The sequence below is a fragment of the Rhinolophus ferrumequinum genome, chromosome 20 (assembly GCF_004115265.2).
Source record: "Rhinolophus ferrumequinum isolate MPI-CBG mRhiFer1 chromosome 20, mRhiFer1_v1.p, whole genome shotgun sequence".
Lineage (NCBI taxonomy): Eukaryota > Metazoa > Chordata > Mammalia > Chiroptera > Rhinolophidae > Rhinolophus > Rhinolophus ferrumequinum.
Genome location: NC_046303.1, coordinates 50,759,186 through 50,785,344, shown reverse-complemented (window position 1 = coordinate 50,785,344; position 26,159 = coordinate 50,759,186). Strand labels below are relative to the sequence as shown.

General features: G+C 40.4%; 1 protein-coding gene across 1 annotated transcript in view; it reads right to left on the bottom strand.

Annotated features, from left to right (window-relative positions):
* The window catches only part of SLC26A4 (solute carrier family 26 member 4), a 40,071-nt gene extending 35,629 nt beyond the window's left edge, over nt 1–4,442 (bottom strand). Inside the window, exons 1-3 of the mRNA XM_033088263.1 lie at nt 4,052–4,442; nt 2,592–2,731; nt 1,292–1,402 (exon numbers count right to left, since the gene is read on the bottom strand). Coding sequence (XP_032944154.1) covers nt 1,292–1,402; nt 2,592–2,731; nt 4,052–4,215 — 415 coding nt within the window. The 5' untranslated portion in view covers nt 4,216–4,442. The remainder of the gene's footprint in view (nt 1–1,291; nt 1,403–2,591; nt 2,732–4,051) is intronic.
* Nucleotides 4,443–26,159: the final 21,717 nt, after the last annotated feature.

Here is a 26,159-nt window from a genome sequence, read left to right as displayed (position 1 = left end):
AGGGGGCCTATAAGCTGAGTCCTTCCTTGTTTCATCTTATTTTTATTCCACTGAAGCTCATTTCCAATGTCTTAATCTCTGTGGAGCTGAGCACCTTGATCAATATCACAGGTTTCAAATTAGGATAAAGAAACATCAAATGGTGTGTGTAGTTTCTCTTTTTCTCTTTCCAAGACAAATTATTTTTTCATATTAAATGCCGGTCTGTAAGAGTCTATGTTTAAAAAGTACTCCTTTTCTTCCAGCAATTGATCTATTTATTACTGGTATGTTTATCCATGATGATGATGATTCTGTCCTTGAACCATGGAAGGCTTCAACAATTGGGAGGCCTCGTACCAAAATCCAGTAACCCGGAATGGCTAAATGTATAGAATACTTAAAAGAAAAATTCAGCTTCTATGTTCCTCACCTGGTCAAGCATTTGATACTGAACAATTCTCCCAGGTGAGGAAGTTCTTTCAATCAATAAAAATTCTTCCTGCCCTCCTTCCACAAACAAGGCAATATGCCAGATACTGGGGGAAATACAACTAAGGACAAGCGTATGGATTGGGGATGTGGTGGACAGTTGTGTTTGTTTCCAGAAGATTGTCCAGGTAGGCATGTCTAGTCAGCAGATGGATGTAGGCGCAAAATAATCTCAAGTATAAATGTCAATGTTGCAAAATAGCATTTAAAATATGTATTTACCAGCACATCCTAGCAAAAGAGAATTCAAATTTTAGAAACAGCAGGAAATAAACCTATTTTGAGAAGGAAAGCCAAGCTTAGTCTCTAAGTTGTTTTGGCACAATTTTGCCAGTCTTCCAATCTTAGTGACTTAAAATAAGTATGCTCTGTAATGAAAAAATGAATATGTATTTGATGAACGTAACTTAGTAAATACTGAGTTAATCTGGTAAAACAGTAGGTTCAAAGACCTCTCGAAGTTTTCCTTGTCATATTTTGTTTTGAAAGAGAACACTTTCTAAATATGAAGTCAAATTTATTACATTTTTAAAAATCAAGCCATGCTTAAATTTGAAGGTATCTATAATTTTAACAATTTTTCAATTTCTCCACTACATGAAAAAAAAAAAAAAGGCCTTAAGTATAAAGCTAACAAAAGGCATAGTATTTTGAAAACTAAGAACCATTTTTGCATCTTTGAATAGAAAAAGCAGGCAAAGTACTGAAGCCCTGGAAATATCCCTGGAAAACGTTAACAAAGATGGAAGCATAATACACATTATATGGCCACAACACATTAAACATAAATGATACAATTGTAGTAAATGCTTATAATTACCAACTGAGATGTGTCTTGATGTTCCAAAGATAAAGTATGTCAGGATAGGGAAAAAAGCAGAGTAGAGACCATATCCAACAGGAACCGCAGCTAGTAGAGCGTACGCCATGCCTAAAAGTACATCCAGAATGACTGAATTTGCAAACGAAAGTTATGGTATATTTCTACTGCATAAAGAAAGGCCTTTTCACAATATCCTAAATTTGCAGCCTGTCCTGTGTGGTTTCTTTATTTTACATACAGTCTGAGGATATGCTGGGATGCGGAACATAATTCAGATCTGCTGGGATAATGATTGAATGGACAAGCATCACCTGCTTTAAATGAATTGACTGAACTGATTAGTAATCCAATCATCCACTGATCACACGTGTGGAAATAAGTCAGTTGTTGATTAAACTCGTCGTCAATTCAGTCCAAAAGCTTATACCAGCTTTGCATGTGGGTGGTTTCATCTGAATTCAGTGTTTTTCTGTCTGAGGGACACACTGATTATTGCACTGCCTTTTCTCCTTTCTTGTTGGAGAACAGAAATTAGATCCAAACAAGAAGAAATATGACAATTGTACATAAAGGCATGTAGGACAACTCCACAGGGCTCTCCACTAGATCAATACACATCAATGCCCAACTAACTAGGGAAAAGATTTTCAAGATGCTCATGGAAATATGGTATAAAGCCAGTTTAGAATAGTAATAACCACCTATGTTGGGACACTTTGCCAGAGATTAAAATAAGGGGATGGATTCAAAAGGAGTGGGGAGCAGTATAGAAAAAACACTTATGTGTAGTCCAGGCTAAAATACTTCCTTCACTTTCCCTCAAGCCAGTTTCAAACTGCAGGTCAAGACCATGTGTGGGATGTAAAATAATTTAATGGGCTGCAATTATCATTTAAAAAATATATAAGCAGAATAGAAAATATCAGAATATATTACTTGTAGTGAGGGTAAATATTAGCTCACAAGACTTGAGATATGTGTGTACTGATTATGATGTAATACATATTTCTTACTGTGAGGTGTGGTCAGTAAAAGTTAAGAAGCCACTGCTTAGGTAAATAGGGCTCTAGTTGGAGCCATACAGCTAGAAAAGCAACATCGTTTCCCAGGAAGAGAACTCCAAGGGAGAGGAGGAGGAAAGAGGCCATTTTCTCCACTAAAGGGCTCTAGAGAAAAGGTGAGGTCTTGAAGGGTGAGGAAGCATTTGGTACAGACCCATGCGAGCCTGGGGGAAGTTATGAACTGCTGCTGGAAACTGATTCTCAAACACTTGAGAGCCAATCCACCAACACCTTACCTTGCAGTGTACCCACTAGGCCAGTGCTAACTCCTGAAATGATATCACTAAGCAGCCATTCCTTGATTCGGTATTTGGGGAGCCAGTCCAAGATGGGCATGATAGTCTTCAGCACACCAAGGGCTCTCTTTCTTGAACAACTGTCAAAAGGCAAGAAACCCGGGTTTCCAATCTAATCTCAAGAGAAATCACAAAGAATGAGAATTTCATGGACAATATACTAACACTGAAGGGTTTACCATGCTTTTGCCAAGAACTCTATCTACTCTTTTGAATGCACTGCACTAGAAAACACAGGATTAAGTGTGTTCCCGCCCTTCTTAATCCTCTGAGAAAATATCCCTACACAAGAACTCATTTTCTGTCCAGCCTTACATTGATCAATGTGGAGTCTCTAAATGGAGATTAATTTTCATACTTCTACCCCCAGGCGCCTTCGTCTACCTCTTCTCTTTTTCTTTTAAGAAAAATAAACACATTCTGTATATTTTGGCAGTCCAAACTTGGAGCCAGTTTTTATAAAACTCAACATGGTGAATGTACACCTTGTTGTACCTTGCTAGTTAGTATTTTTTAAATCCATCAACTAATAGATAAGAGAAAAATATTAACAGTAGGTGAACCTTCTTTGACTCCGAATTCAAAAAAAATATTTTTAAAATTATATCTATGAGACAATTGGAAATTTTAACGCTGGCAATTTTTGGTACTAAAGAATTATTTTATTTTTAAGTGTGACAATGGAATTATTATTATATTTTTAAAAATAGTCTCTACAGATATATGTTGAGTAGATGGTCATTGACGCTGGTAGATGGGCAAAAACATGGAGAGAGGGTTCATTATACTACTACCGGTATGTCTACTCTTGTATGTATTTGAAATGTTCTATAATAAAAGTATTTTAAAAAGAAAGAACATCTGGCAGTTCTTGGTTCTCTAGTTCTCTTTGTGATATCTAATTACAGGTGGCCCGTGTGGGTTCAGAGACTGATGGAGGTTCTCCTGGTGCACTGTCTGACGGGAAGAACGCGAAGCACACTGCTCTGTCCCGTGTTCTGGCTGTCATTCCGTCTCTGAATGGCATCCTGCCTAAATGAGCTTGGGGCTTTCAAGGACTCCTGGTCAGGTGATGGGTTTACCCATCATCTCTTTTTAATCGAGCCTCTTTCTTTCCCACTGTCCTCAGCCTGGCCTTCCCGAGAAGGCAGTCGGGCCCGCTGGACCCCAGGGCGTACTTCCCGCACTTCCTGTGTCTCCAAGAGAAAAGAAAGAGACGGGGCTACCAGAACACACTCTCCCCAAAGATAAACTCTGAGAGTAGAGTCAACTTCGGGCGGAGAACGATGGAGCCACCCTCCCACCAGGAAGGACGTGTCGCGGACAGATGAGCCCGAATCCGGAGTCTGGTGGTTGAAACCCAGGCGTCTGCCACTGCGCGGGCTGACGCCGGCCGCTACCTGCAGCTCGTGGCGAGTCGGTCCCGCAGCGTCCTGCGCTCCTGCAGGCGCCGCTCGTACTGCTGCTGGAAGGTGTGCTCGCTGTAGACCCGCCGCGACACCACGTAGCTGCCGCTGTGCTCGCACAGCTGCGGCGGCTCCGACCTGCTGCCCGGCGCGTCCATAATCTTCGAGGAGGAGGACGACGAGATGAGAGGCGATGGAGCGAGGAAGGAGAAGAGGTCGTGAAGTAGGGACGGGGAGTGGCACCCGTCCGTTAGCCGCCTCCCGGCCCCACCTGTTCCAGAGATCCGGCGAAGCCTGGTCCGCTGGAGGCCGCCCTGGGCGCTCGGGACCTGCCGCCCCGGGGCGAGCACCGCCACCTGCAGGGGGGCACCTGAAGACCTCCAGGTCCCGTAGCCTGTACCTGCTTCCCGGGGCTCCCGGACTGAAAGGAGTGAGTCCCGCGTTGGGGGCTTCGGGAGCTCGACCCAGTCGCCTCCGGCGGGGAGCCAGGGCGCTGTCCGCGTCCTGAAATCTCCCCGAACCTGGGCTGGGACCCGGGGCGCTGGCGGGGCTGAAGGGGACCACGTGAGCGTCCCTCCCTCTCTGCGTCCCACTTAGGACGCAGCCCCAAGCGCGCACAGGAGAGAAGCACAGGCCCCGGGCCGGTGGTCAGACCCTCAGGCTACGCTCCCGGGTCCGAGGCTGCGAGTACACAAGGCAAATTCCGGACGCGGGTCGCAGCTTTCCTGGGCGCAGAACTTTGCGCGGGTGGGGCAGATCCCTTCTCCCGGCCTGTTTTCCTAGCTTCCTTCTCACTCTCAGCTTCTCAGAAAGAAGGCTGTCCTGCCCCCTGCCCGCCCGCTCCAGGCCCCACACTAGTCCCGTACTCAACCAGCGAGGTCTACCTAGGAAACAGCCAGGGTGAGGCGGCGTGAGCTGCACCTCCAGTGGCGATCTCACCTGCTGCGGCTCCGCTGGTGCCCCTCCCGGAATGCCCCCGGGACTGCTTGCCGTTCCTGCCTTTATAGCGCTTGCAGAAGGCAGGGACACTTTTTATTTATGGAGCAACAGAGACACCTAAGTTCAAAAGAGGGACACACAGGCAGCGATCTTTCTCCACCTATCCTACCGAGAAAGAAATCCTACCTACCCCTCCCGCATTCTTTCTCTTTCCCGAACAGGGAAGGCTGAGAATCTTACTGGCTGTCACTCACTGGGCCACCGGATAATCACTCACCTCCCCCACACTCCCCTTACCCTTCCCCCGCTCCCAATTACTAAGGCAGGCTGCGAAGTCAGGGGCGGGACAGCACCTGGGGAACTTGTTAAAGTGCAGAGCCCGGCGGAGACGAGGTCAGCGATTGCTGGGAACGCCGACCTTGTCCCGGTTGTGTGAATCAGGAGCTCCACAGTCTGGCTCACAGCCCTCATACCAGGTGGGGAGGAGGAAAGAAAGGAGCAGTGTCTAGTCTGGGGTTTGGATTTCTAGAAATTCTTTCTTTGGGAGTACCTAGTAGGTGGTTATAGAGCTCATAATTTATTCATAAATTTTAGATACATAGTTTGTTCTTTCTCTCTCTCTCTCTCTCTCTCTCTCTCTCTCTCTCTCTCTCTCTCTCCTCATTTCACAATCAAAATCAAGTGTCCGCGTGGTCCCTTTTCTTACCTGACTGATTCTTCAGTTCTTTCTTTCTTCTCATTTATCTGGACAATCAAGGAGGGAATAAGCTGAACTAGAAAGGAATCTAGATCAGGAGGAAGTGAGGGGAATCAGAGCTGTCCTACCCTCAGTGTTTTGTCTTCTGCTGGGATGCATCTTGCTAAAACTGACGAATGCAGGTTAAGATGAAGGGAGGACTGACGAGTTTAGTGAACAAGATGGTTCTCTCCTGATTATTAGTATTCTGAAGTAAATGCCAAAGAGACTCCAAAATATGGACCTTCTGGACACCAGCCTTCAGTTACCCACCTGGCTGGAAAATACAGACCATGACAATTCTGTGAGCTCCCAGAAACAGAACTCATCTCCGGAGAACCCAAGTATGAACCCCCTGAAATTGTATTCCATAGAGTGCAAGGATGTGCGTTTTTCTGAGGAATGAATGAGTCAAAAGATTTCAACAGATTTTCAAAAGTTTTCTTGACCTAATAAGGTTATAAACCCTTGAAAATAGGACCAAGAAAATCTAAGTCACTACAGGTGGATAAGAATTAAGAACCAATGGTTCTTAACTAAGGGCTACTTTGTCCCCTGGAGACATTGGCAATATCTAGAGACATTTGCAGTTGTCATGCCGGGGGGTTGCTACTGAGATCTAGTGGACAGAGGCCAGGGAGGCTGCTAAACACCGCATGATGAGATGAAGTTCGCAGTCCCTCTAAGATTCTGTATGTTATTCAAAATGTACATTTATCAATAAATTGCTATGTGTACTGAACATGAATTTCTCTCCATATATTTGTGGAGATATATATCTCCATGACACGTATTTTTCACAAGTAGCATTGGTGGGAGTGAAACTCAACTACATCAACTACACTGAAATAGAGGAGAGGATTTTTCAAGCAGATTCCGGATGCACCCATTCTATACTGTCACACAGGTCTTTAAGGCCCAGTTAAATCACTTCTCCTCCATGAACATTCCTTGATGTGCTCTCAGTCAGAATTAACCCAGTTCCTTTTCTGGATTCTTTTGGCACCTTATCTGATCCTCTCTTAAGAGGCCTTTCTCTATCCACCTCAGTATCATAGTTTTATTTACATACAAGCTTTATCTCCCTCACTAGACAAAAACTTTGTGAGGGTGAACTCTATAACTCCTTCCAACCATTATCTTCTATAGTTTTCTAACAGTATCTATAGCCCAAGGTTTCTTTAAAAAAACAAAAACAAAAAAACAGCAACACTAAAACTAAAATACATTACATATTGATCTACAAATTTTTTTTTTAATTAAGGCTATGTCACACATATCTTTCCAGATTTATTAAGAATCATATGGATTTTTCTTAACTTTGTCAATAGCTGCTTAGGGTCTCATACTATCAACTCATTCATACAGAGTTCCACGGTAACTCACCTAGACAACTCACAATTCTTTACTAAATTAATTAGGAGGCATTCTGTGCAAATATAACCCATACCCATTTTGATAGGCATTTTTGCTCCCTGTTACTTCTATTTTGACATTTTTGGTCTGGTCCAGTCAGCTCTGTGGACCACTTTGGATCAGAACTTTGTGATGATTTGGTAGTGGTGGAGATTCCAAGGAATGAGGAGTTGGGTGGAGATGTCAGAAGACAGAGGAGAAAATAGACTATCAAGTAACACTAGGAGTCAAGCGTACAACTTCCCTTGGAGAACAGACAGAATTCTTCTTTGAACTGCATCTTTCCTTATAAGAATTCGGTTTAATAGTTATCACCCTATAATAAGCCCTTCATGGACCTGGATGAAGATATTGCTTTCTTTTCTTAAATGCATTTTTGACAGAAGAAATTAATGGTACATGGACAGAATGGCATCTGCCTCACGAGTTTCTATAAAACTATAGAACTCCTTTCTCCTAGGTCTGAATTTGGCTCTCTTTTAAAAACAGAGAAGGGTAGGAGATGAAAACAGCTTGCTCTCCCCATCCAATTTACTTGTTATATTAAACACCTCAAATTACCCACTTACACTTTGTAAATCAAGCTTCACCTGTTTCCCAGAGAGGTGGGTGGTTCTTTTTTTAACCAGAATTTAATCATTTCCAGGACTTCATTTCAAAGAGATGTTACTTCAAAATAAATGTCAGACAATATTATTGTTACTTTCCAGCACTTACTTAGTAGTTAATGCTAATTCAAAATGCATTTCTTCTTTATCATTTAGGTACTTAGAGTGGAAGACAAACTCCACTATTAGATCTGCACACTGACTCATTCATTCATTCATTCAAGGATTTATTAATAATGTATTCGTGCTGGCCATGGTACAATGATGAACAAAAGAAGCATAGACCTCGGTCTCATATCTGTAATGTCTGTGGGTACAACAGACATTCATCAAATGGTCACATAATATATATCCAATTTCACTGATTCTAAAATATATATTTTTCACATTTTATCAGAATTCATCTCACAATTGATGATGTGCTGTAGTTCACTTGGCAGCATTTTTCTTTCTTAGTAGTTCATAAAATAATTGTGAGTTTTACAATTAATGGCATACTAGAATTGATGAAATATGAATATACATATATATAAAATCATAAGTGTATCTATGCTTTTGAGTGACTTTGTGTGTTACAAGAATGGTATGAGTCCTATGCTATGTTAATTTAAACTGAGAGCAAGCAGTCAGTTTTTCTACCTTTTTTTGGTCTAGAAGGCAAATTTTCTTCTCCTTTTACAATTTAAAATGTTCTCTAATTGCAAGAATTTCAAGTAAGTAAATTTATAAGTCTTCTTTTGTTTCTCTACATAATACATTGGCAAATTATCACAATGTAATAGGTACTGGAAAAATACTTGTTAAATTATTGATTGATTGATCATTTAATGATGGGCTCTTAAGAAATTATTGGGTAGAAAGGAAACTAATTTAAAAAGATGAGAGAGGGCGGACAGGTGGCTCAGTTGGTTAGAGCGGGCTCAACCACAAGGTTGCCGGTTGGACTCCTGCAAGGGATGGTGGGCTGCGCCCCCTGCAACTAAGATTGAAAAGACAACTTAACTTGGAAAAGTCCTGGAAGTACACACTGTTCCCCAATAAAGTCCTGTTCACCTTCCCCAAATTAAAAAAAAAAGGAAAAAATGAGAGTCCATTCTTTAAAAAAAAAAAAAAGAAAACTAAAGAATTCTTTCTAAACTTATATGACAATCCATTCCAATTTAAAGCAACTTTCAGTGTCAATAAAAATTTATTTTTATATAATTCAATAAATGTCTCAGTTAGTAGAGGAAACAACACATTCTTTTGTCGATGAACAACATCCAGCCTAAGAGAAAGCTTACAAGAGTTTATTTGAGCCAAACTGACAATTGCCAGGAAGCAAAATCTCAACAGATTGAGAAAAGGCTCCGTGAAATGGCGGTTTGCAGCTTATTTTATACACAGAATCAGAAGAGGGTTACAAGAAATCCATTGATGGTAGATTAAAAGGGTGGGAGAAAACAAAGCAAGGAAATCTCTAGGATTGGATAAAAGTAAATTGGAGAGACAGGTACTTCTTTTACACAGGTGGGTGCAGGGTAGTTAATACTTCACATAGAGATGTTAGTCAAGGGACAAGAATAATAATGAGGGACTCTAGTTTTCTGCTCTGGTCTGGGAAAAGGGATTACTGACATTCCAAGGAGGTCATCTTAGGTGCAAAAAGACAATAGACAGGCTCACTTAAGGTGAAGATTGACTTTATGAAGGAAGCGTCAGGCTAAAGATGTGACTTCCTGCCATGGCCCACTTAGTTATGAAATTTTTTTATGTTCACGCCATCTTATGTGGTTATTTTCAGTCTCATGACCTTGTCAGGTTTAACCCGTGGTCCCTTTTCTGTCCTCTGTTTCCCCTTTTGGTCCTAAATCAATCCAAAGGATGCATCGAGGACCAACCTTTTGGTTGTATAGTGCGGTCCCACGGTGCTAGGAGGGCTCATTCCTAGGAAGTCTTAGTGTCAGCGTTTGTCTTGCTGAGTGTTGGACCACTGGGGGGTGGGGCAAGACCATACCCTTAGATGGCAGTCACAGCCCAATTATTTGTTTATAATTAACAGAAAAGGTGAGTAAAGGGAAAGCAGTCAGATCTTATATGTCTAAATTAAATAAATATATTCTGGAGCATTTCAAATCTTTGAGCTATCATGATCCAAGTTTTTTTTTTTTCTGTCTGTCTTGTGTTATTTTTTGCATCTAGTGTAACATGTACAAACTAGGACCAAGAGCAATAGTATTCAACCAGTAGCACCGATTAGGAGCAGAAAATATCCAATATTAGACAAGTATGAGTCTGAGGGGAGCAAACATCCTATCCAACCAAAGAACCCTTTACATGCATTATCATAATTTTTTATTAAGCTAATGTTTTCCTCCCTTGTCTACTGCTGCTCGTACCTTATGATAAGTTTGTCCAGATGAATGAAGACTCTATTATTTCAGGATCTAGAAGTTCTAATTTTTCTTTTGGCCAATTAGTTTCCATAAAAATGACTCCATGGGGAGTCGCTGGGAAATGACTCCAATTTCCCAACACATCGGATTGTCAGAATCAGTATTATCATGGGTTTTATTAACCTCGGGCAAAGTTAATCGGCCTATAATTATAGTCTCATAGTGTTTACTGTAAACCTGGCGTCCTTATAAATCAGTATGACAAGAATTCTCTAACCCTTCCCAATAAAAACGTCTCCTTCCCATATACAATTTATTGTTGTTTGTTGGGGTGGATACGATATGCCAGGATTGGGTGACTTCAGAATTCCATATAGATGGGAACATAACCATTCACCTTTTTGATTTAATGTGGCCTATCTAGTTTACATTGGAAGTACTCGAGTGTCATTTATTATTGTCATTTATTAACCTGATTTCTGCTAGTTGTATAACTGGGAACTGTAATTTTAAGCTTAAATAGGGGCCAAGGCTGTAAGAATGTAAGGGTGTAAATTACCTAAAAATTTCTAGAGGCCAGGACCATAAGTTTCATAAATAAATGTTCTGTGTCTCAGCAGCCATTATAGAGGGCCGTTTGTTTGTTTGTTTGTTTAATATACATCCTCTTCAGCTTCTATCTGAACTAATTTAGTGAGTAGTGTATGTTGTTAGGGGGTAAGCATAATAGGGTTCTAATATTTATATATATAAAATTCTTTTTTCAATATTTCTTTTCTACTAACCATCTACAACTTCACTCGTCCTTCTCAGTTTGTCTCCTTGTCATGCAGGGTGTTATGCGGGGTCTCTGGTCCGGCTCCTCACATAAGAATGCAGGATATGGTGAGGCCAAAAAGGAACAGCCACGGAGCCATAGGTAGGGGAGTCATACCAGTATAGTCTCACTGGCAGCTGGGTTGGAGACACAGAAAGCAGGAGCCACACGATCCGCATCCTGCCTTCCACTTCTCTCTGCCAACCAACCCCACTTGCTAGCTGCAACCCGCTGTGCAAACTGCAATCCACTCTTGCCAGCTCAGCCACCGTCTTCTTGCTAGCCCCCATTTGCTGCTAGCGTAGCCACAGCAGTTATATTAGTGGCCAATGGCTCACTGGTTACAGCTGATGGCCTACTAGCCACAGCTGATGGCCATCCAATCACAGTTGATGGCCATTTACTACCCAAGTGAGCACCTTTCCATGTGAGGGCTAGAGCCTGGAAACTGTACTCCTAGCTCTGTCCCCACACTCCTTTTCCTCAATCAGAAATAATCAACTTACTAGGACAAACTACTTCAATTTAACTTCTCTCAAAAATGCACACACATCCCTTTTCTTCCTTCTACAATAACTGTAATGCAGGGTTTCTGGTCCTGCTCTCAGCAGTGGATACAATATGGTGAGGCCAAAAAGGGACAACAATGGAGCCATAGATAGGGGGTTCACACCACTATATTCTTGATGGCAGCTGGTCGAGACACAAAAAGTAGAAATCAACATGATCCACAATCCGTTAACTGCACTTGATAGCCACAATCCACGCTTGCTAGTGTAGCCACGGCAGTTATATTTGTGGCTAATGGCTAACTGGTTACATCTGATGGCCAACTAGTTATAGCTGATGGCTGTCTGATCACAGCTGATGACCATCTACTACCTGAGCCAGCACCTTCCCATGTGAGGTTGAGAGCCTGGAAACTGCTCTCTGGGACTCCGTCCCTACAATAACATTCCTTCTAAATTTCAAAACCATGAAAATAGCATTATCGACAGTATAAAGGCTATATACTTTCAGCAATTATTTACAGTTGGGCTATATAAGTACAGGGTTTGAGAAAAGCCTAAAGAACAAGTATAACTACCATCATTACTAATATTATTAGCAGACAGATAAAGACAAACAAATGGTTATTTTAAGTTCAATATCAATTATGCAAGTATACAGGCCTTCTCGATGTCTTGGGATAGCTATCTAACCCTGATGTCGGTGGCTTCTCATCCTTGAGGAGTCTTTGATGCCCACTGATAGGTCCCTTCTGACAAGGTTGGAGAGTCTTTAATTGATCTTGTCCAATGGACAAAATTTCCTGGTTGTGAGTCGTGGTCTTTGAAGTCTTTGTCTTCTGGGAGCACACTGAAGTGAATCAGTTACTAATTTATTAATTTCTTTAAGATAATTGATAAGTCCTTGATGATAATGTAGAATGTCTCCTTTTAGTAAGGTTGGTTCATGTGTCCCTTCACAGAGGGTGAACAATGACTAATGAGGAGAAAGCCCATGTTTACCAAAAGGAATCTCAGGTTGAGAAACACTATAAGGGGAGCTTTTAGTCAAGGAAGATTTAAAGCTTCTGAAAATTTACCCAGTTGAGTTTTAATTTACCATTTGTACATTCTACTAATCCAGAGGACTGTGGTGATAAGCACAATGAAAATGCTGTAAAATAAGCCAAATATTACAAATACATTATATCATTGGCTCAGTGAAATGAGTCCCTCAGTTACTACGCAACTCACAGGAAATTCTCTAGTTGAGGAATATTTATTATTATTTTAAATAACTTTCCTACCATTAAGGTTGTTGCTCTCCTGCAAGGGGATGTCTCAACCCAGTGAGACAACATACAATACATATTTGTATCCTTGAGATGGTGGCATTTGGATAAAATCCAATTACCATACCTCATGGAACTAAAGGAAATGGGAAATGTCCTTGGGACCCATGGAATGAGTGAATAGATAGAACATATGCTATATACTTTATAAGCTACAGTGGAAGATTTCTAATAATATTTACTCTATGATACCGTCTTTCCAAGACCCCAGTGCACTTAGCTCATGTACATGCTAAGCTATACCTGTTTGGGTCAAAGTTCCCTCTTTTGTTTTCTTCTGCAGCTGCCCATTGGAACTGTGAAAGTCTTTTATTGATTTAATAGAGAGAAGAAACATTCTCAAGTCTGGATAATTTGGCTGTTTATTGCTGCTGGTCTAACTGCAGTATCAGCTAAATTATTTTCTTTTCCTTCTATGATGGCAACCTTAGAACGTCCTGGAACTTTGATAATTGCCCAATGTTTCGGTTGCTGTATGACATCTAATTTAAATTCTGCAACCTGTTTTCCATTCTTATGGGCTGCCCTGAGAAAGTTAAGAAGCCTCACTGCTTCCACAAGTTGTGAGCTACACCAAAGGTATAGCAACTATCAGTGTAAATACTGGCTATTTGATCTTTGGCTCATTTACAAGCTCCTGTTAGATCAATTAATTCTCCTTGTTGGGCTGATCTTATTCAAGTAAATAAGAAACTTAAATTTATGTTTACCGTGGAAGTTATTGCATATAACATAAGAGTAAATCATCTACATATTGGATGAGAGTTTCTGGGAAATTCAACATTATTCAAATCAGCTTTTAATATCTGAGAGAAGTAGGTGGGACTCTGTATATCCCTAGAGCATTACTGTCCAAGTAAGCTCTGATCTTCCCAGGTGGAAAGGCAAAGACGTATTTCCTGTCTTTTTTTTTTTTTTTTTTCTTACAGGAATGCTGAAAAAGGCACTACATAAATCTATCACTGAAAAATATTGGTGATACACACAGGAATAGCTGATAATAGGGTATGTGGATCTGAAACCACAGGATATCTATTTATAAGTCTGAGATCCTGTGCAAATCTCCATCCTCTCCTATTGGGTTTCTTTACTAGAAGGAGAGGGGAATTATAGGCGCTTATAAGTGGAATTATAAGCCCCCCTTTTAAACATAATCTTATACAATAAACTAATTCCAGTTGATGTATCAGGCCTCAAAGGATATTGGCAAATATTAGATAGAGGCAAAATACTATCAATAGTTATTTTAATAGGAGTGGCTGACTTAATCTTGCCAGTTAATACCTGTACTGGAAAAAGCATAAAATTGCATTAGAACATCCCGTAACAAACATTCCGTCAGTATCAAGACTAGTTTCCTCTCATACAGTTTTGTTTAAAATAATTTTTCCAACCTGATTTACTTAGTCCTAACTACATTTCCCCCTTCTGGGAGGATATGTGAGCATCATTGGTCAGAAAGTCTCACACTAGCAGGTGAATTGGGGCAGATTTGAGTAGAAAAATTAGATGTTGCTCCTTAATATTTCCTAGCTGGAGAGGAATAGGTTCTGATTTAAACAGACATTGGTTGATTAGATGTCCTTACTATTTGTACAGAAGCTTTACTCCAAGGGAGAGGGCAACTTAGCCGGGTGGTGCTAACAGATAAAGTAGCCCCAGTGTTAGTAAGAAGAGGAAATGCCCTCATAGTCCTTGGAGCAGCCCTATGCTTGCTTTTATTTCCTTTTTCTAAATCCTATTTTAGTTTTCCACAATCCTTTAGGTGATCTGACTTTTTACAATAAAAGCAGATTCCTCTACAGGAGTTTTCCTAGCAAGCCTTTAATAATTTTGTTGCTTTGCTCTCAGAATCCAGTAGGTGCGTTAATTGGAATAAATCAGAAAAGCCAGGATTATATGTTCTAACAGTTAATTCAAATTCCTCTGCGAGCTCATCAGGGTCCTAGAGAGGGTTGGGGGAATCTTTAGTAGATTCCTTAGTTCTGCCTGCATATAACCGTGGATTCCCCTTCGCCCAAGACCAGCTCCTCTCCAAACAGAGCTGCAGAAGAGAGACGGAGGAAAAGGAGAGCAAGGCCAGACAAAGTAAAACACACCGTGGGACAGCTGGCGAAGAGGGAGAAGTCGGGTGTTGGCATTGAGCGGCTGCAGAAACCTTCTTTAGTTCAGAGACGGTCTCTAAATGTTCTTACTAACTTCCTGGAGAGAAGGACGTGTCTCTATATCGTTTCAGAGGCTTCTTTCTATTTGCCAATTGAGGTAAGCTTCCCATTCCGTTTATTTGGATTTTTAAGCCACCTTTTTCTAATTGTGCACACAAAAATTAATCTGGATGTCAAAAGAGCTTCATTTTGGCCATCCTAAGTTGATATCACTTCTAGTTAAATCTTTCCATTTCTGTAAGTACTTGCAAGACTCCTAGGAACTGTACATCTGCAGGAGTACTAATGGGGCTGGGGTCGGGGAGCTTGTCGGCCTTTAAGGCACCATTTCTCATGGTTTTTTTTGTTTGTTTGTTTTTTTGTTTTTGAGTTCTGCAGAGTCTGAACAAATTTCCAGTGATATTATGTAGAGGATTGACGTGTGCTGCTTATGAGTTGAGCTCCAAGGGGCTGTTAACATCCCGAGTCGTTTCAACCCTCTTACGAGCCTCGGTTTCTCTCCCAAGCTTTCTAGTACAACCGTGAGGACTCGGAGCGCTCGGTAACCAGCCTTTATGTGCACGTCCCCAGACGAGTCAAATATTTAATTGCGGTTGTGTTGGAATTCCCTGTAGGGCCACTGCACGTTTTGAGGAGTACCCTCAAACACCTCCACAAAGATTCTTAGTCATCTAAGAATACCCAAAATTCGAGCTGGAGGGAGTAAATGCCCCTTATCTTCGGAGCTGAACAAGTTCAGACTCTCATTTATCCAGTAATAGGTTTTGTTCACCTCGCAGTAAGCAATTCCAATCGAAAAGCCAAAATTAAAACCAGTCACCCATTTTTTTCTCCTCTCCCTGCGTCATCTTAACGCTTATCCTTAACCTGGGTTCTCTCAACCCTTAACCTTTAACTCCACCTCAAGGATTTAAATTAAAAAAATAAAAATAAATAAAGCTCAATTAAACTCATGGTCTCCTACCTTTAAATAGGGAGGTTCGGAATTCCAAGAAAAACTCATCAAGTTTACCTGATGTGAAGCAGGGAGCCGGTGGGACACAAAGGGCCCCTGCTGGTACCGAGCACTGAATCTGGGTCCACAGGGTGGTCCTGGGTGGGCTGCTTTGGAATCCTGCTAAATACACCCAAGTAATGTCACCGAAAAACCATCCAGCCTAAGAGAAAGCTTACAAGAGTTTATTTGAGCCAAACTGACGACAATTGCCAGGAAGCAAAATCTCAACGGATTGAGAAAAGGCTCCACAAAATGATGGTTTGTAGCTTATTTTATGCAAAGAATCAAAGGAGGAGGGTTACATGAAATCCATTGGTGGTAGATTAAGGGGGTGGGAGAAAGCAAAGCGGGGGAAATCTCTGGGACTGGATAAAAGTAAGTTGGAGAGACAGGTACTTCTTTTACACAGGTAGGTGCAGGGTAGTTAATACTTCACATAGAGATGTTAATCAAGGGACAGGAATAATAATGAGGGATTCTGTACTTTCCTGCTCTGGTCTGCAAAAAGGGATTACTGACATTCCAAGGATGTCATGTTAGGTGCAAAAAGACAATAGAGAGGTTCATGTAAGGTGAAGATTGACTTTTTGAAGGAAGCTTCAGGCTAAAGATGTGACTTCCTGCCATGGCCCACTTAGTTATGAAATTTTTTTATGTTCACACCATCTTAGGTGGTTACTTTCAGTCTCCTGAGTTTATCAGATGTAACCTGTGGCCCGTTTTCCTTCCTCACTTTAATATGAATCCAAATTTGATAATGTGGTTTAGTAAATTTGTCTCTCACTAGCATGAAATAATGGCATAGTTTTCTAAGCAAAGAATAATTTGAGGACCTGCCCAAGTTTCTTATTATTTAAATATATGTAACTTTTAAAGTTATCCTTGCACACTTAATCTCATGAATTCTATAGTTTGTCCATGGAGGGAGAAACGGGAAATTTGAGGGATATTTCAAGTAAATACTGATGTGCTGCACTATCCTGAGCCAGATATTTAAGTATTTCATTCGTTTATTCATCCATTTATTTATTCATTCAGTGAGTATTTACTGAGACTATTACTTGTGAGGAGTACCCTCAAACACCTCCACAAAGATTCTTAGTCACCTAAGAATACCCAAAATTCGAGCTGGAGGGAGTAAATGCAAGTGTTGAGGACACAGCAATGAACAAGTTCGACAAAGTTCCTCCTGCCCTCAAAGGACTTACGGTCTAGTGGGGACAATGACTCTAAACAAATAAATAAATCAGATAATATTCTGTCGTGTTAAAAGCTATGAGAGAGATAAACAGAATGATGTGTACAAGTACTGAGGGGGCAATGCACAGCCCGGGGCCAGGGAGGACTGCTGGCAATTGGTGCTTAGGGAAGGCCTCTCTCTTCCCAAGGATGTGACATTTGAGGAAACATCTGAAGTATGAGAAGTAGAAGACCTTCCTGGAAAACAGAACTGCAAAAGGAAAAACCCCGAGTCAGGAAAGAGCCTGATGTGCTTGAGAAATACAAAAGGAAGGCAGGGTGGTTGAAATCCCGATAAACCTGATCTGGAGGTAACAAACCTGTAGTCCTCAGTAAGTATGTGGCAATTAAAACCAGGCATTTAGGGAGTGGGGGTAGATAGATTTAAAAATGCCAGCAACGAGCATTTGAGAGATCACAGGAGAAGATAAGGGGTGTCTTTTCTTCTGTGAAGTGCAGATAATCCTAGAACTCATGTGAACAACAACAAAAAAAATACTTTAAACTCTTTGGAGAACTATTTTATTCTATTTAAGTGAAAATTTTTTGGCAGCTATGTTTTCTAATGACACATGTAAAGTAACGGGAAAAACTCTTAATGTTTAGAATTTGTTCAATTGTTTCTATCACATGTGTAATTAATAACTACTTTTTAGTACTGGGGGTGCAGTACACTAAGTAAGTTCTTAAGGTAACTCATGGGGATCTGGGCAAAGGTTGATTCAGGCAGAAAACTAACTTTCTGTGAAATCAAAATCACCTGAAGCAGTTTATCACTTTTTTTTGGCTGTCTGACTTTATAAAAATGCTTTTTAAATTAAATTTATCCACTCCTCTTCTACTGAACTTTAACTTAGTAAAAACACAATTAACCCTAGAATCTACTGTTTAATTCTTCATTTAAAAATAAATCTTAAGTATCAACAGGAAGAAAGCCTATCATGCATAATGGGACAGACTGGTGCTATAAGCAGAGAAGAAAGAGGGAAGGAAGAAGCTGCAGGAGGCTGAGGAGAAAGAACGGAAGGATGGGGAAGGGGAGAGACGCCCCACTGGAGACGGAGGCTCATGGCAGCATTCCCACTGGATGTGTCATGTTGCCTGGTGTGGACTTGAAAGGTAACTTGAGCATAAGTCTTACCTTGAGGTGGATGTTATTATTCCCATTTTACAGATGAGGAAATACACACAGAAAGCTTAAATAATTTGCCCAAGTTCACACAGTTTGGCTGAGTTGGAATATGAAACCAAGCAGTTTAATCCCACAGGCCGTTCTCTTAATTTCTGCCAAATTACCCAGCACTTTGGCAGCATCAGTCAACCTCACCACCATATTAGAACTTCTCATCCTATCTTATTACCCCATCCCTGGCTTCCTGGTTCCTCTGCTAAGTTCAGCTTTTAATTCTCCTCTTTCAATGTAATATATAAAAGTATGATATACACAGATGATGGGATACTAACAAAGTGGATCAATATATATGGGCATGGAAAAGAAACCCAAAGTCTATTATAGATGAAAATAAGGTAAAGTACAAAAAATGTGTATAGTATGCTCATGTTTGTTTTAATGCAGGGTCTCAGCTCCGGCTCCCAGCACAATAACGCAGGACATGGTGAGGCCAAAAAGGAACAACACCGGAGCCATAGATAGGGGAGTCATACCATTATATTCTCGATGGTGGCTGGTGGAGACACAAAAGCAAACATCTGCCCTTACTCCAACAAGGGGTCTTCCTGCACCCCAGTCTCGCTGACGGCCAGGCCAGACACAGGATCCACATGATTCACAATTCGCCGTCTGCTTCTCTGCCAACCAGCAAACCAACCAATCTGCTAGCTGCAATCCGCGCTTGCTAGCCCAGCCACGGCACCTTTCCACATGAGGCCCAGAGCCTGGAAACTGCTCTCTGGGACTCTGTCCCCACATTTGTGTAGGAGGGAATATACATTTATATATGATGTTAATCAGAATCCTAGAACGAAAGAGATACATTGAGATAGAGTTAATAAAGGGACTCTTTACAAAAGTGTGGGAAGGGTAAAGGAACATCAGTAAGGCATGGTGAAGCACCTCAGGCCTAACTGCAGGGAGCTTTCAGCTGTCTGCCATCTGAGAAGGGAGCCGTAAGCAATCCTAGCCTGAGGGGCAGGGGAGACAGCTGTTACCAGATCCCAGCGTGTTGTTGAAGAGGGCGGTCCCACAGGAACTGTGGCCTTCGCTGGAGGAATGGAAGCCCTGCTGATTCCAGGCCCAAACAGGAAGGAGCTGAGGGAATAAATCCCCCTACTTCTTCCCGCCTACCTCTGACCTGCTGGTAGGTACTTCCCCACTCCTCCATTCCTCCAGGGCCCACATTCCACTGGAAGAAACTGAGGTGCTCATTGATTGCCAATAAAGCCAATCTTCAGAGCAGAGCAGAGAAAGGTGGACAGAGAACAGGAAGGGGCGAATGGAGACTCTCTCTACATATAAACATAGAGTATTTCTGGAAAGATTCACAAGACAGTAGGTTCTGAGGGAAGCAAGAGATTTTTAAAGAATACGTTTCATTTTTAGAATAGCTGTAGAGTTATAGAAAAATCGAGAAGATAGTACAGAGAGCTCCCACATATACCATACCCAGTTTCCCCTACTGTTAGCATCTCAAATTTGTATGACACGTTTGCCACAATTAAAAAAAAACACACAATACTGATACGTTATTATTAAAACTCAATAGTTGGTTCAGATTTCCTTAGTTTTTACCTAATGTCTTTTTTCTGTCCTGGGATACCACGTTACATTTAGTTGTCATGTTTTCTTAGGTTCCTCTTGGCTGTGACAGTTTCTCAGACTTCTCTTGTTTTGATGACCTTGACAGTTTTGAGACGTATTGGCCAAGTATTTTGCAGGATGCTCCTTTACCGGAATGTGTCTTTTTTCGTACTTAAACTGGTGCTATGGGGTTTCGGGGAGGAAAACCACAGAGGCGAAGAGCCATCATCACATCATATTAAGGATACACAGTATCAAGATGACATCATTGTTGATATTGACCTTGATCACCTGGCTGAGGTAGTGTTTTTTAGGTGTCAAGTGACTCTCCCCCACCTCCACTCCCTTTGCTATGCTGTACTCTTTGGAAGGAAGTCACTTGATGCAGCCCATACTTAAGGAGTGGGGAGTTAAACCCCACCTCCCTGACGGCATAGTACATAAATTACTTGGAATTCTTCTGCTCCCATTTATTTATTTGTTCAATTATTTATTTATGTTAGTATGGAATCATGGATATTTATTTTATATTTTGTATCATAACCTAATACTATTTTTTTATTTTGTTAATCAAATTGTTCTAGCTTTGGCTAGTAGTAGCTCTTTCAGTTGACTCCTGTACCCCTCTGACATGCCCTCATCAATGTAGGGTGGTTTTGTTTTTTGGGTTTTGGTTCACTTCTTTACTTTCTGGTACTTCAAGATACTCTAGGCTTATTTTTAATATTTTCTGTACCAGTCCTTGAATCCAAGGAACCTGGTTTCTTTCATTGGAGAATTTTGCTAGAAACCAAGATGCGGGCAATAGGTGTGATCTTTGCTACTGTAATGCCTTTGCTGCTAAGCCCTATCAGCTGATAGAGCAAAGAAATAGATGTGTGTAGATTATAAAATAATAATATGTAATGTTTTATAGAACATACTATATTATGAAATGTGTATATACTGGGGTGCCAAAATACGTATACAAGTGGACACTTCGGTCAGTGTTGTTAAAGCAGTAGTTTGTCGTAATCAGAAGTGTCTGGATGCTGATGGTAACCACTTTGAGCACCTCTTGTCATTGCAGAAGTCACACGTGACTTATAGTCATCTTTTGTTATTGGTATATATTGAGTATTACAATTTTAACAGAGTTTTCCTTTCTTAAAATATGTTTACAGTTTTGGGGCACTCTGTATATATATAATATTTCTATATGTAATCATCTTACATCTATTAAGCTAAACATAAGTTCATACTAATGAAGAGACTTACTTTATTGTACAATATTGAGTTTATTAAGAAAAAATTTTTTTTATTTGGTGGAAAGGAAAGCAGGTTTATTCCAAAATGCCAACATTAAGGGAAGATGGTGTACTCCCTCGAGTTTATTATTTTTTTTGCTAGGTCCATGTTAGTTTTTCAATCGTTTTAAAAAATATATCATGTTTGGAATGCCCTAGTGATAAGATAAAATGTATATATGTATGTCTTGATAGTCGTGGATTACTAGATGCCCCAAAAAAGTTATATTGGAAAGATATACATATATCTTTTATATATATATCATATATATGATATATATATATGATATATATATATATATCTTATATATATATATAAATTTTGTGAATCAAGATTTTGAAAGTATGTTAGGAGAACTAGGTGATTAAAATACTTCACAAGAGCTACTCTTTTATAAAGTAAAGAATGATCCCATGTAGGTTGCATGAGTACCTCAACACAGTCAAAAAGGGAATTGTCTTCTTTCGGTTCCGTTCTTGAACCTGTTCCTCCTCCTGGATTTCCCACCTTGGTGAATGGCTTCCCTGTCCATCCAGTTGCCCAAGGCAGAAATGAAGCACTCACCCAAATGCCAGCACTGAGGGAAGATGATTCCGTCTTCTCTGCTGCCTTTGCTGTTGTTCTGTCAAGTCTGCTTTGTGAATAACGCTCCGGCTCCTCTGCTTCTCTCCATCACTTCGTAGCCACTGCTGCTGCCTAGATTTACACCCAGGGCAATAGCCTCCTAATAAATTTCCTGCTTCTCTTCTACTCACAATTCATTCTCCAAATCAGCCAAAAACAGTTTGAGAAATGCAAATCTGATCAGGTCCATCCTGAGCTTAGAATCTTTTGAAGTGCCTCTCCTTTGCCACAAGCTCTTTCCTTCTCTGCACCCAAGGTACTGAGCTCTTTTTTTTCTCTCTGGAACTCTTTCCATTTTCTCTCTGGAACTCCTCTCACCATTCCTACCTTCTGTCTTGGTTTAGGTCTCCTTTTTAGGAGCTTTCCCTAATGGCCAAAGGCAAGATTAGATGGTTTTCCTACACAAGTCCTTAGCACTCATATACTATGTATGTATACTTACCACGCTGAAGGCTACTTGTCTGAATCCACTATTAGACTACAAACTCCTTGAGGGTAAGGACTTTATCAAGAGGATAGTGCAATCAGACTGTCTGAGTTTCAGCCCTGCCTCAGTCATTTTGTACCTTTTTGACCTTGGGCAACTATTTAGCTTCCCCTTGATTCAATTTCATCATTTAAAAAATAAGATTATGTGATAATAGTATTTAACTCATAATGTTGGTGTTAGAATTAAATGCAATACCTGGCTCGTAGTAAGCATTTGAAAAACATTGGCTATTATAAATGAGTTGTGGAGTCTTGGGGAGCAGTTTGAGTTAGATCTTGAGCTTCATTTCAAAAAAAGGTACATGAGTGTATGTATGTATGTTATTTGATGTTTGCCAGGAATAGCTAATTTTATCTGTCAAAAATTTCTTCCTAGCACGCTCTTTTGAGTCACAGATTTTGGCTTTTCAGTAAGCTAAAGGTTGTTAGTTGGGAGAATGGCCAGAAAAAGTTATCCACGGCTTTTGAATCACATGTTGAACAATTTGGCAACACAAGCGTCAAGCTGCCTTCTGTTTCTAATCATTTTTCTTTCTAATTTAGGTTCTGCCACCAAAAGGGATTATAATTGATTTTCATTGCAGAGTTCATGAAAGATGTCACAAGATGTAAAATAAATCATTTTCCAGTAGATGGAACCCATACCACTGACCGCCGGCACTGGCTCCATCCCAGGTGCCAAGCACAGCAATACTGCCTGAGATTGAGAAGACAGTGCCCCTGATCTGAAGGAACTGCAAACGTCTCGGCTGAGAGAAGCACTTCTCACTTACACCTCTGAAATACTTAGAAAAAGAAAATGAGTGGCAGCAGCTGACTTATGAAAATCTTTCCAAGAGGTCAGTGGGCTGGGCCATGAAGTCCTCTCTCAAAATAGACTTCCATTAGAGAATTTCACTTTCTTTCCTATACTCTAACTTTCCTTTCATCTCTTCAGTTCCCAGTATTTACCGCCTTTGTTCTAATCTTAAAGGAGCAACCTTCCTTCTCTTGAGTCCCCATATTCTGCTCTTTCGCCCACTCTTACCATTTTCTCAGCTTAGGCATCTGTCCCTGCTTTGAAATTCCTATAAAAAGAGGAGACTCTGGAAATGACTTTTTGTCAACACTAAAGCCAATATTTTATAAAATAATAAACACTTACAATACAAAAAGAGGAAAATTGCAAGTACAGTAAAGAGCGATAATCAGGAACAATGCTGTCCACCTGTCCGCTTTGTCTGCCCCAAATGGACACATGAAGCCTTTGCTCACGAACTGCGTCTAGGAAGCCTCCCCAGCATGTGAACGTTCCTTCCTTGGAGATTTTACTGTACTTCTATGTCTCCCACACATGTACGTAGTTATGCCAGTTCATTTTGTTTGTGTTAACTCCCTGCAGCAATAAGTTTCTTGAGGGCTGATGCTTATTTGTGTGGCTCTGGGCAAGTTTTCTAACCTCTCTCACAAGTATAATGAAGTAATAATCATTCATTGTCATTCATTGTTATCATGTCATGTTATCACAACATAATCATTGTTGTGATAACTCAATACAATGATAGAACTTTCTAGACCATAGTAAAGTGCTCAATAGTTAATTCCTTTCTTTTTGTTCTTTGGTTTTGTGGTCTCCTCCACAGGTTTGAGTCCTTGCTGCACCATTTGCGGAGGAATTCAAAAAACATACTCTCTCCACACCTCATTTTCCTTGTCTGCAAATTGGGGATTATAATGAATATTTACTTCATAGGATTTTTTTACAAAAATAAATTGAGGAGTAGGTAAAACAATTAGCACCTAGCACACAGTGAGTACTCAACTGTTAAACTTCTCATAATGCTTAGTGTAGAGTGGGTACCTAAAAATCCTTAAAAAGAATTGGAAAAAAATTCATGGCATTGTCCTTTTAATAAACAGATCATTTGAGGTAATCTTGATCACTGTTTTCTACCCAACAATTGTCTTATTTTCTATTTAGTTTGCCAATTTTTCTTACAACTAAACCTTATAAACCATTTGCTAGACCAGTTTAAACTGCACTTATGTAATAGAAATAAAAAATTGTTTGGATGGGGGCCGGCCAGGTGGCTCAGGTGATTGGAGTACCAGGCTCCTAACATCAAGTCTCTGGTTCGAGTCCCACATGGGCCAGTGAGCTGCACCCTCTACAGCTAAGATTGTGAACAACAGATCTCCCTGGGGCTGCCAAGGGCTGCCAAGGGCTGCCGAGTGCTGCTGTGAGCGGCCGCCAGCTGACCTCGGCTACCGTGAACGGCCAGTAGCCGGCAAGAGCTGCCATGAGCTGCTGTGAGCCCCAGGGAGCACAAGGCTCATAATAGTATGGGCCAGGGAGCTGTGTCCTACACAACTAGACTGAGAAACAATGGCTTGAACCAGAGTAGGGAGCGGGGAGAGGTGAAAGAAGGAGGGAAATTTGTTTGGATGGCAAAAACCAGAAGGAATTAGTAGGTAGAATTATAATCAAATAGGAAAGGTGTTTAACGGGGGTGAATGAGAGATTCCCACTGGCATACATCTAATTGAAAGTCTTAATTACAGTTCTAGAAAGGGCAAAGTCATGTCTTAACATAATTACATTAGGAACAAATGGAAATGCTAATATGAGCTGAGGACCAATATAAAGAAATCTAAATATGTCTATTTTTTCTTCCAAAGAGCTCATAACATGTTATAAACATCTCATTAATCTGAACAGTACTTCCAAAAAAGTTAAATAACATTCTTAACTCAGCAATTATTGTTCTTTTTTAAAATTTAAAAATTGAATTTTGTCAGTGTTATTAGTTAAGGAATCAACTAGTTGTATAAGGACAAATAAGATATTAGGTTGGTGCAAAAGTAATTTCAGTTTTTGCAATTATTTTTAATCTTTTAAACCACAATTACATTTGCACCAGCCTAATAAATAGCAGGCCCCAGTCTCCCTGTCCCAAGGGTAACCACTTTCAAATGCTGTAGCTGATTCTTTGATGTTTGTCCACATCTCTGAATAATATTCACCCAGCTCAGTTCAGTTTTTTCAGTTTTCTTACTATGTGAGATAAGGATTTAGTTCTCTTTTCTCTGTTCCCACCACTGCTAAACCTCTTTACACTTCCTACTTCTCCATCTCTTACTGTGTTTTCCCGAAAATAAGACCTAGCTGGACCATCAGCTCTAATGCGTCTTTTGGAGCAAAAATTAATATAAGCCCCAGCCTTATATAAGATCTGGTTATATTATATTATATTTCTATATTATATTATACCTGGTATTATATTATACCCGGTCTTATATTAAAATAAGACCGGGTCTGAATATAGATTTTGCTCCAATAGACGCATTAGAGCTGATGGTCCAGCTAGGTCTTATTTTTGGGGAAACATGGTAATAGAGGGTAATCGTTTTGGTTAGATAAATAGGGAGTATTCACATTATTATAATTCTGTTTTTTATTCAGAATGGAGCTGTGGTAAGCCACTATTACTTTTTATTTCCTGGACTTTCTTTTTGGTGTTCCCTTGAGTTTTGTCTTGGCTTTGGTTTTTTTCTTTCTTTCTTTATCTTGTATTATTTGCTTAGTTTTCTATGACCAGTGATACTTATCCCTAAGCCAAAACTCTCCTTCAGCGTAATTGAAGTCTCCTTTCAATATGTTCATTCACACAGGTATTTGATTAATTTAATCTTCTTGAAAAAGTGTCTCTCAGAGTTATCTGAGCTGTTTGTTGCGAAAAAATTTCCCTTTACTATCATCCTGTGGATTCCCCATCTCTCCACTGTGCAGGTTTCCTTCTTCCTGGTTCCCAGCTTCCTCCTTGAGGTTTACT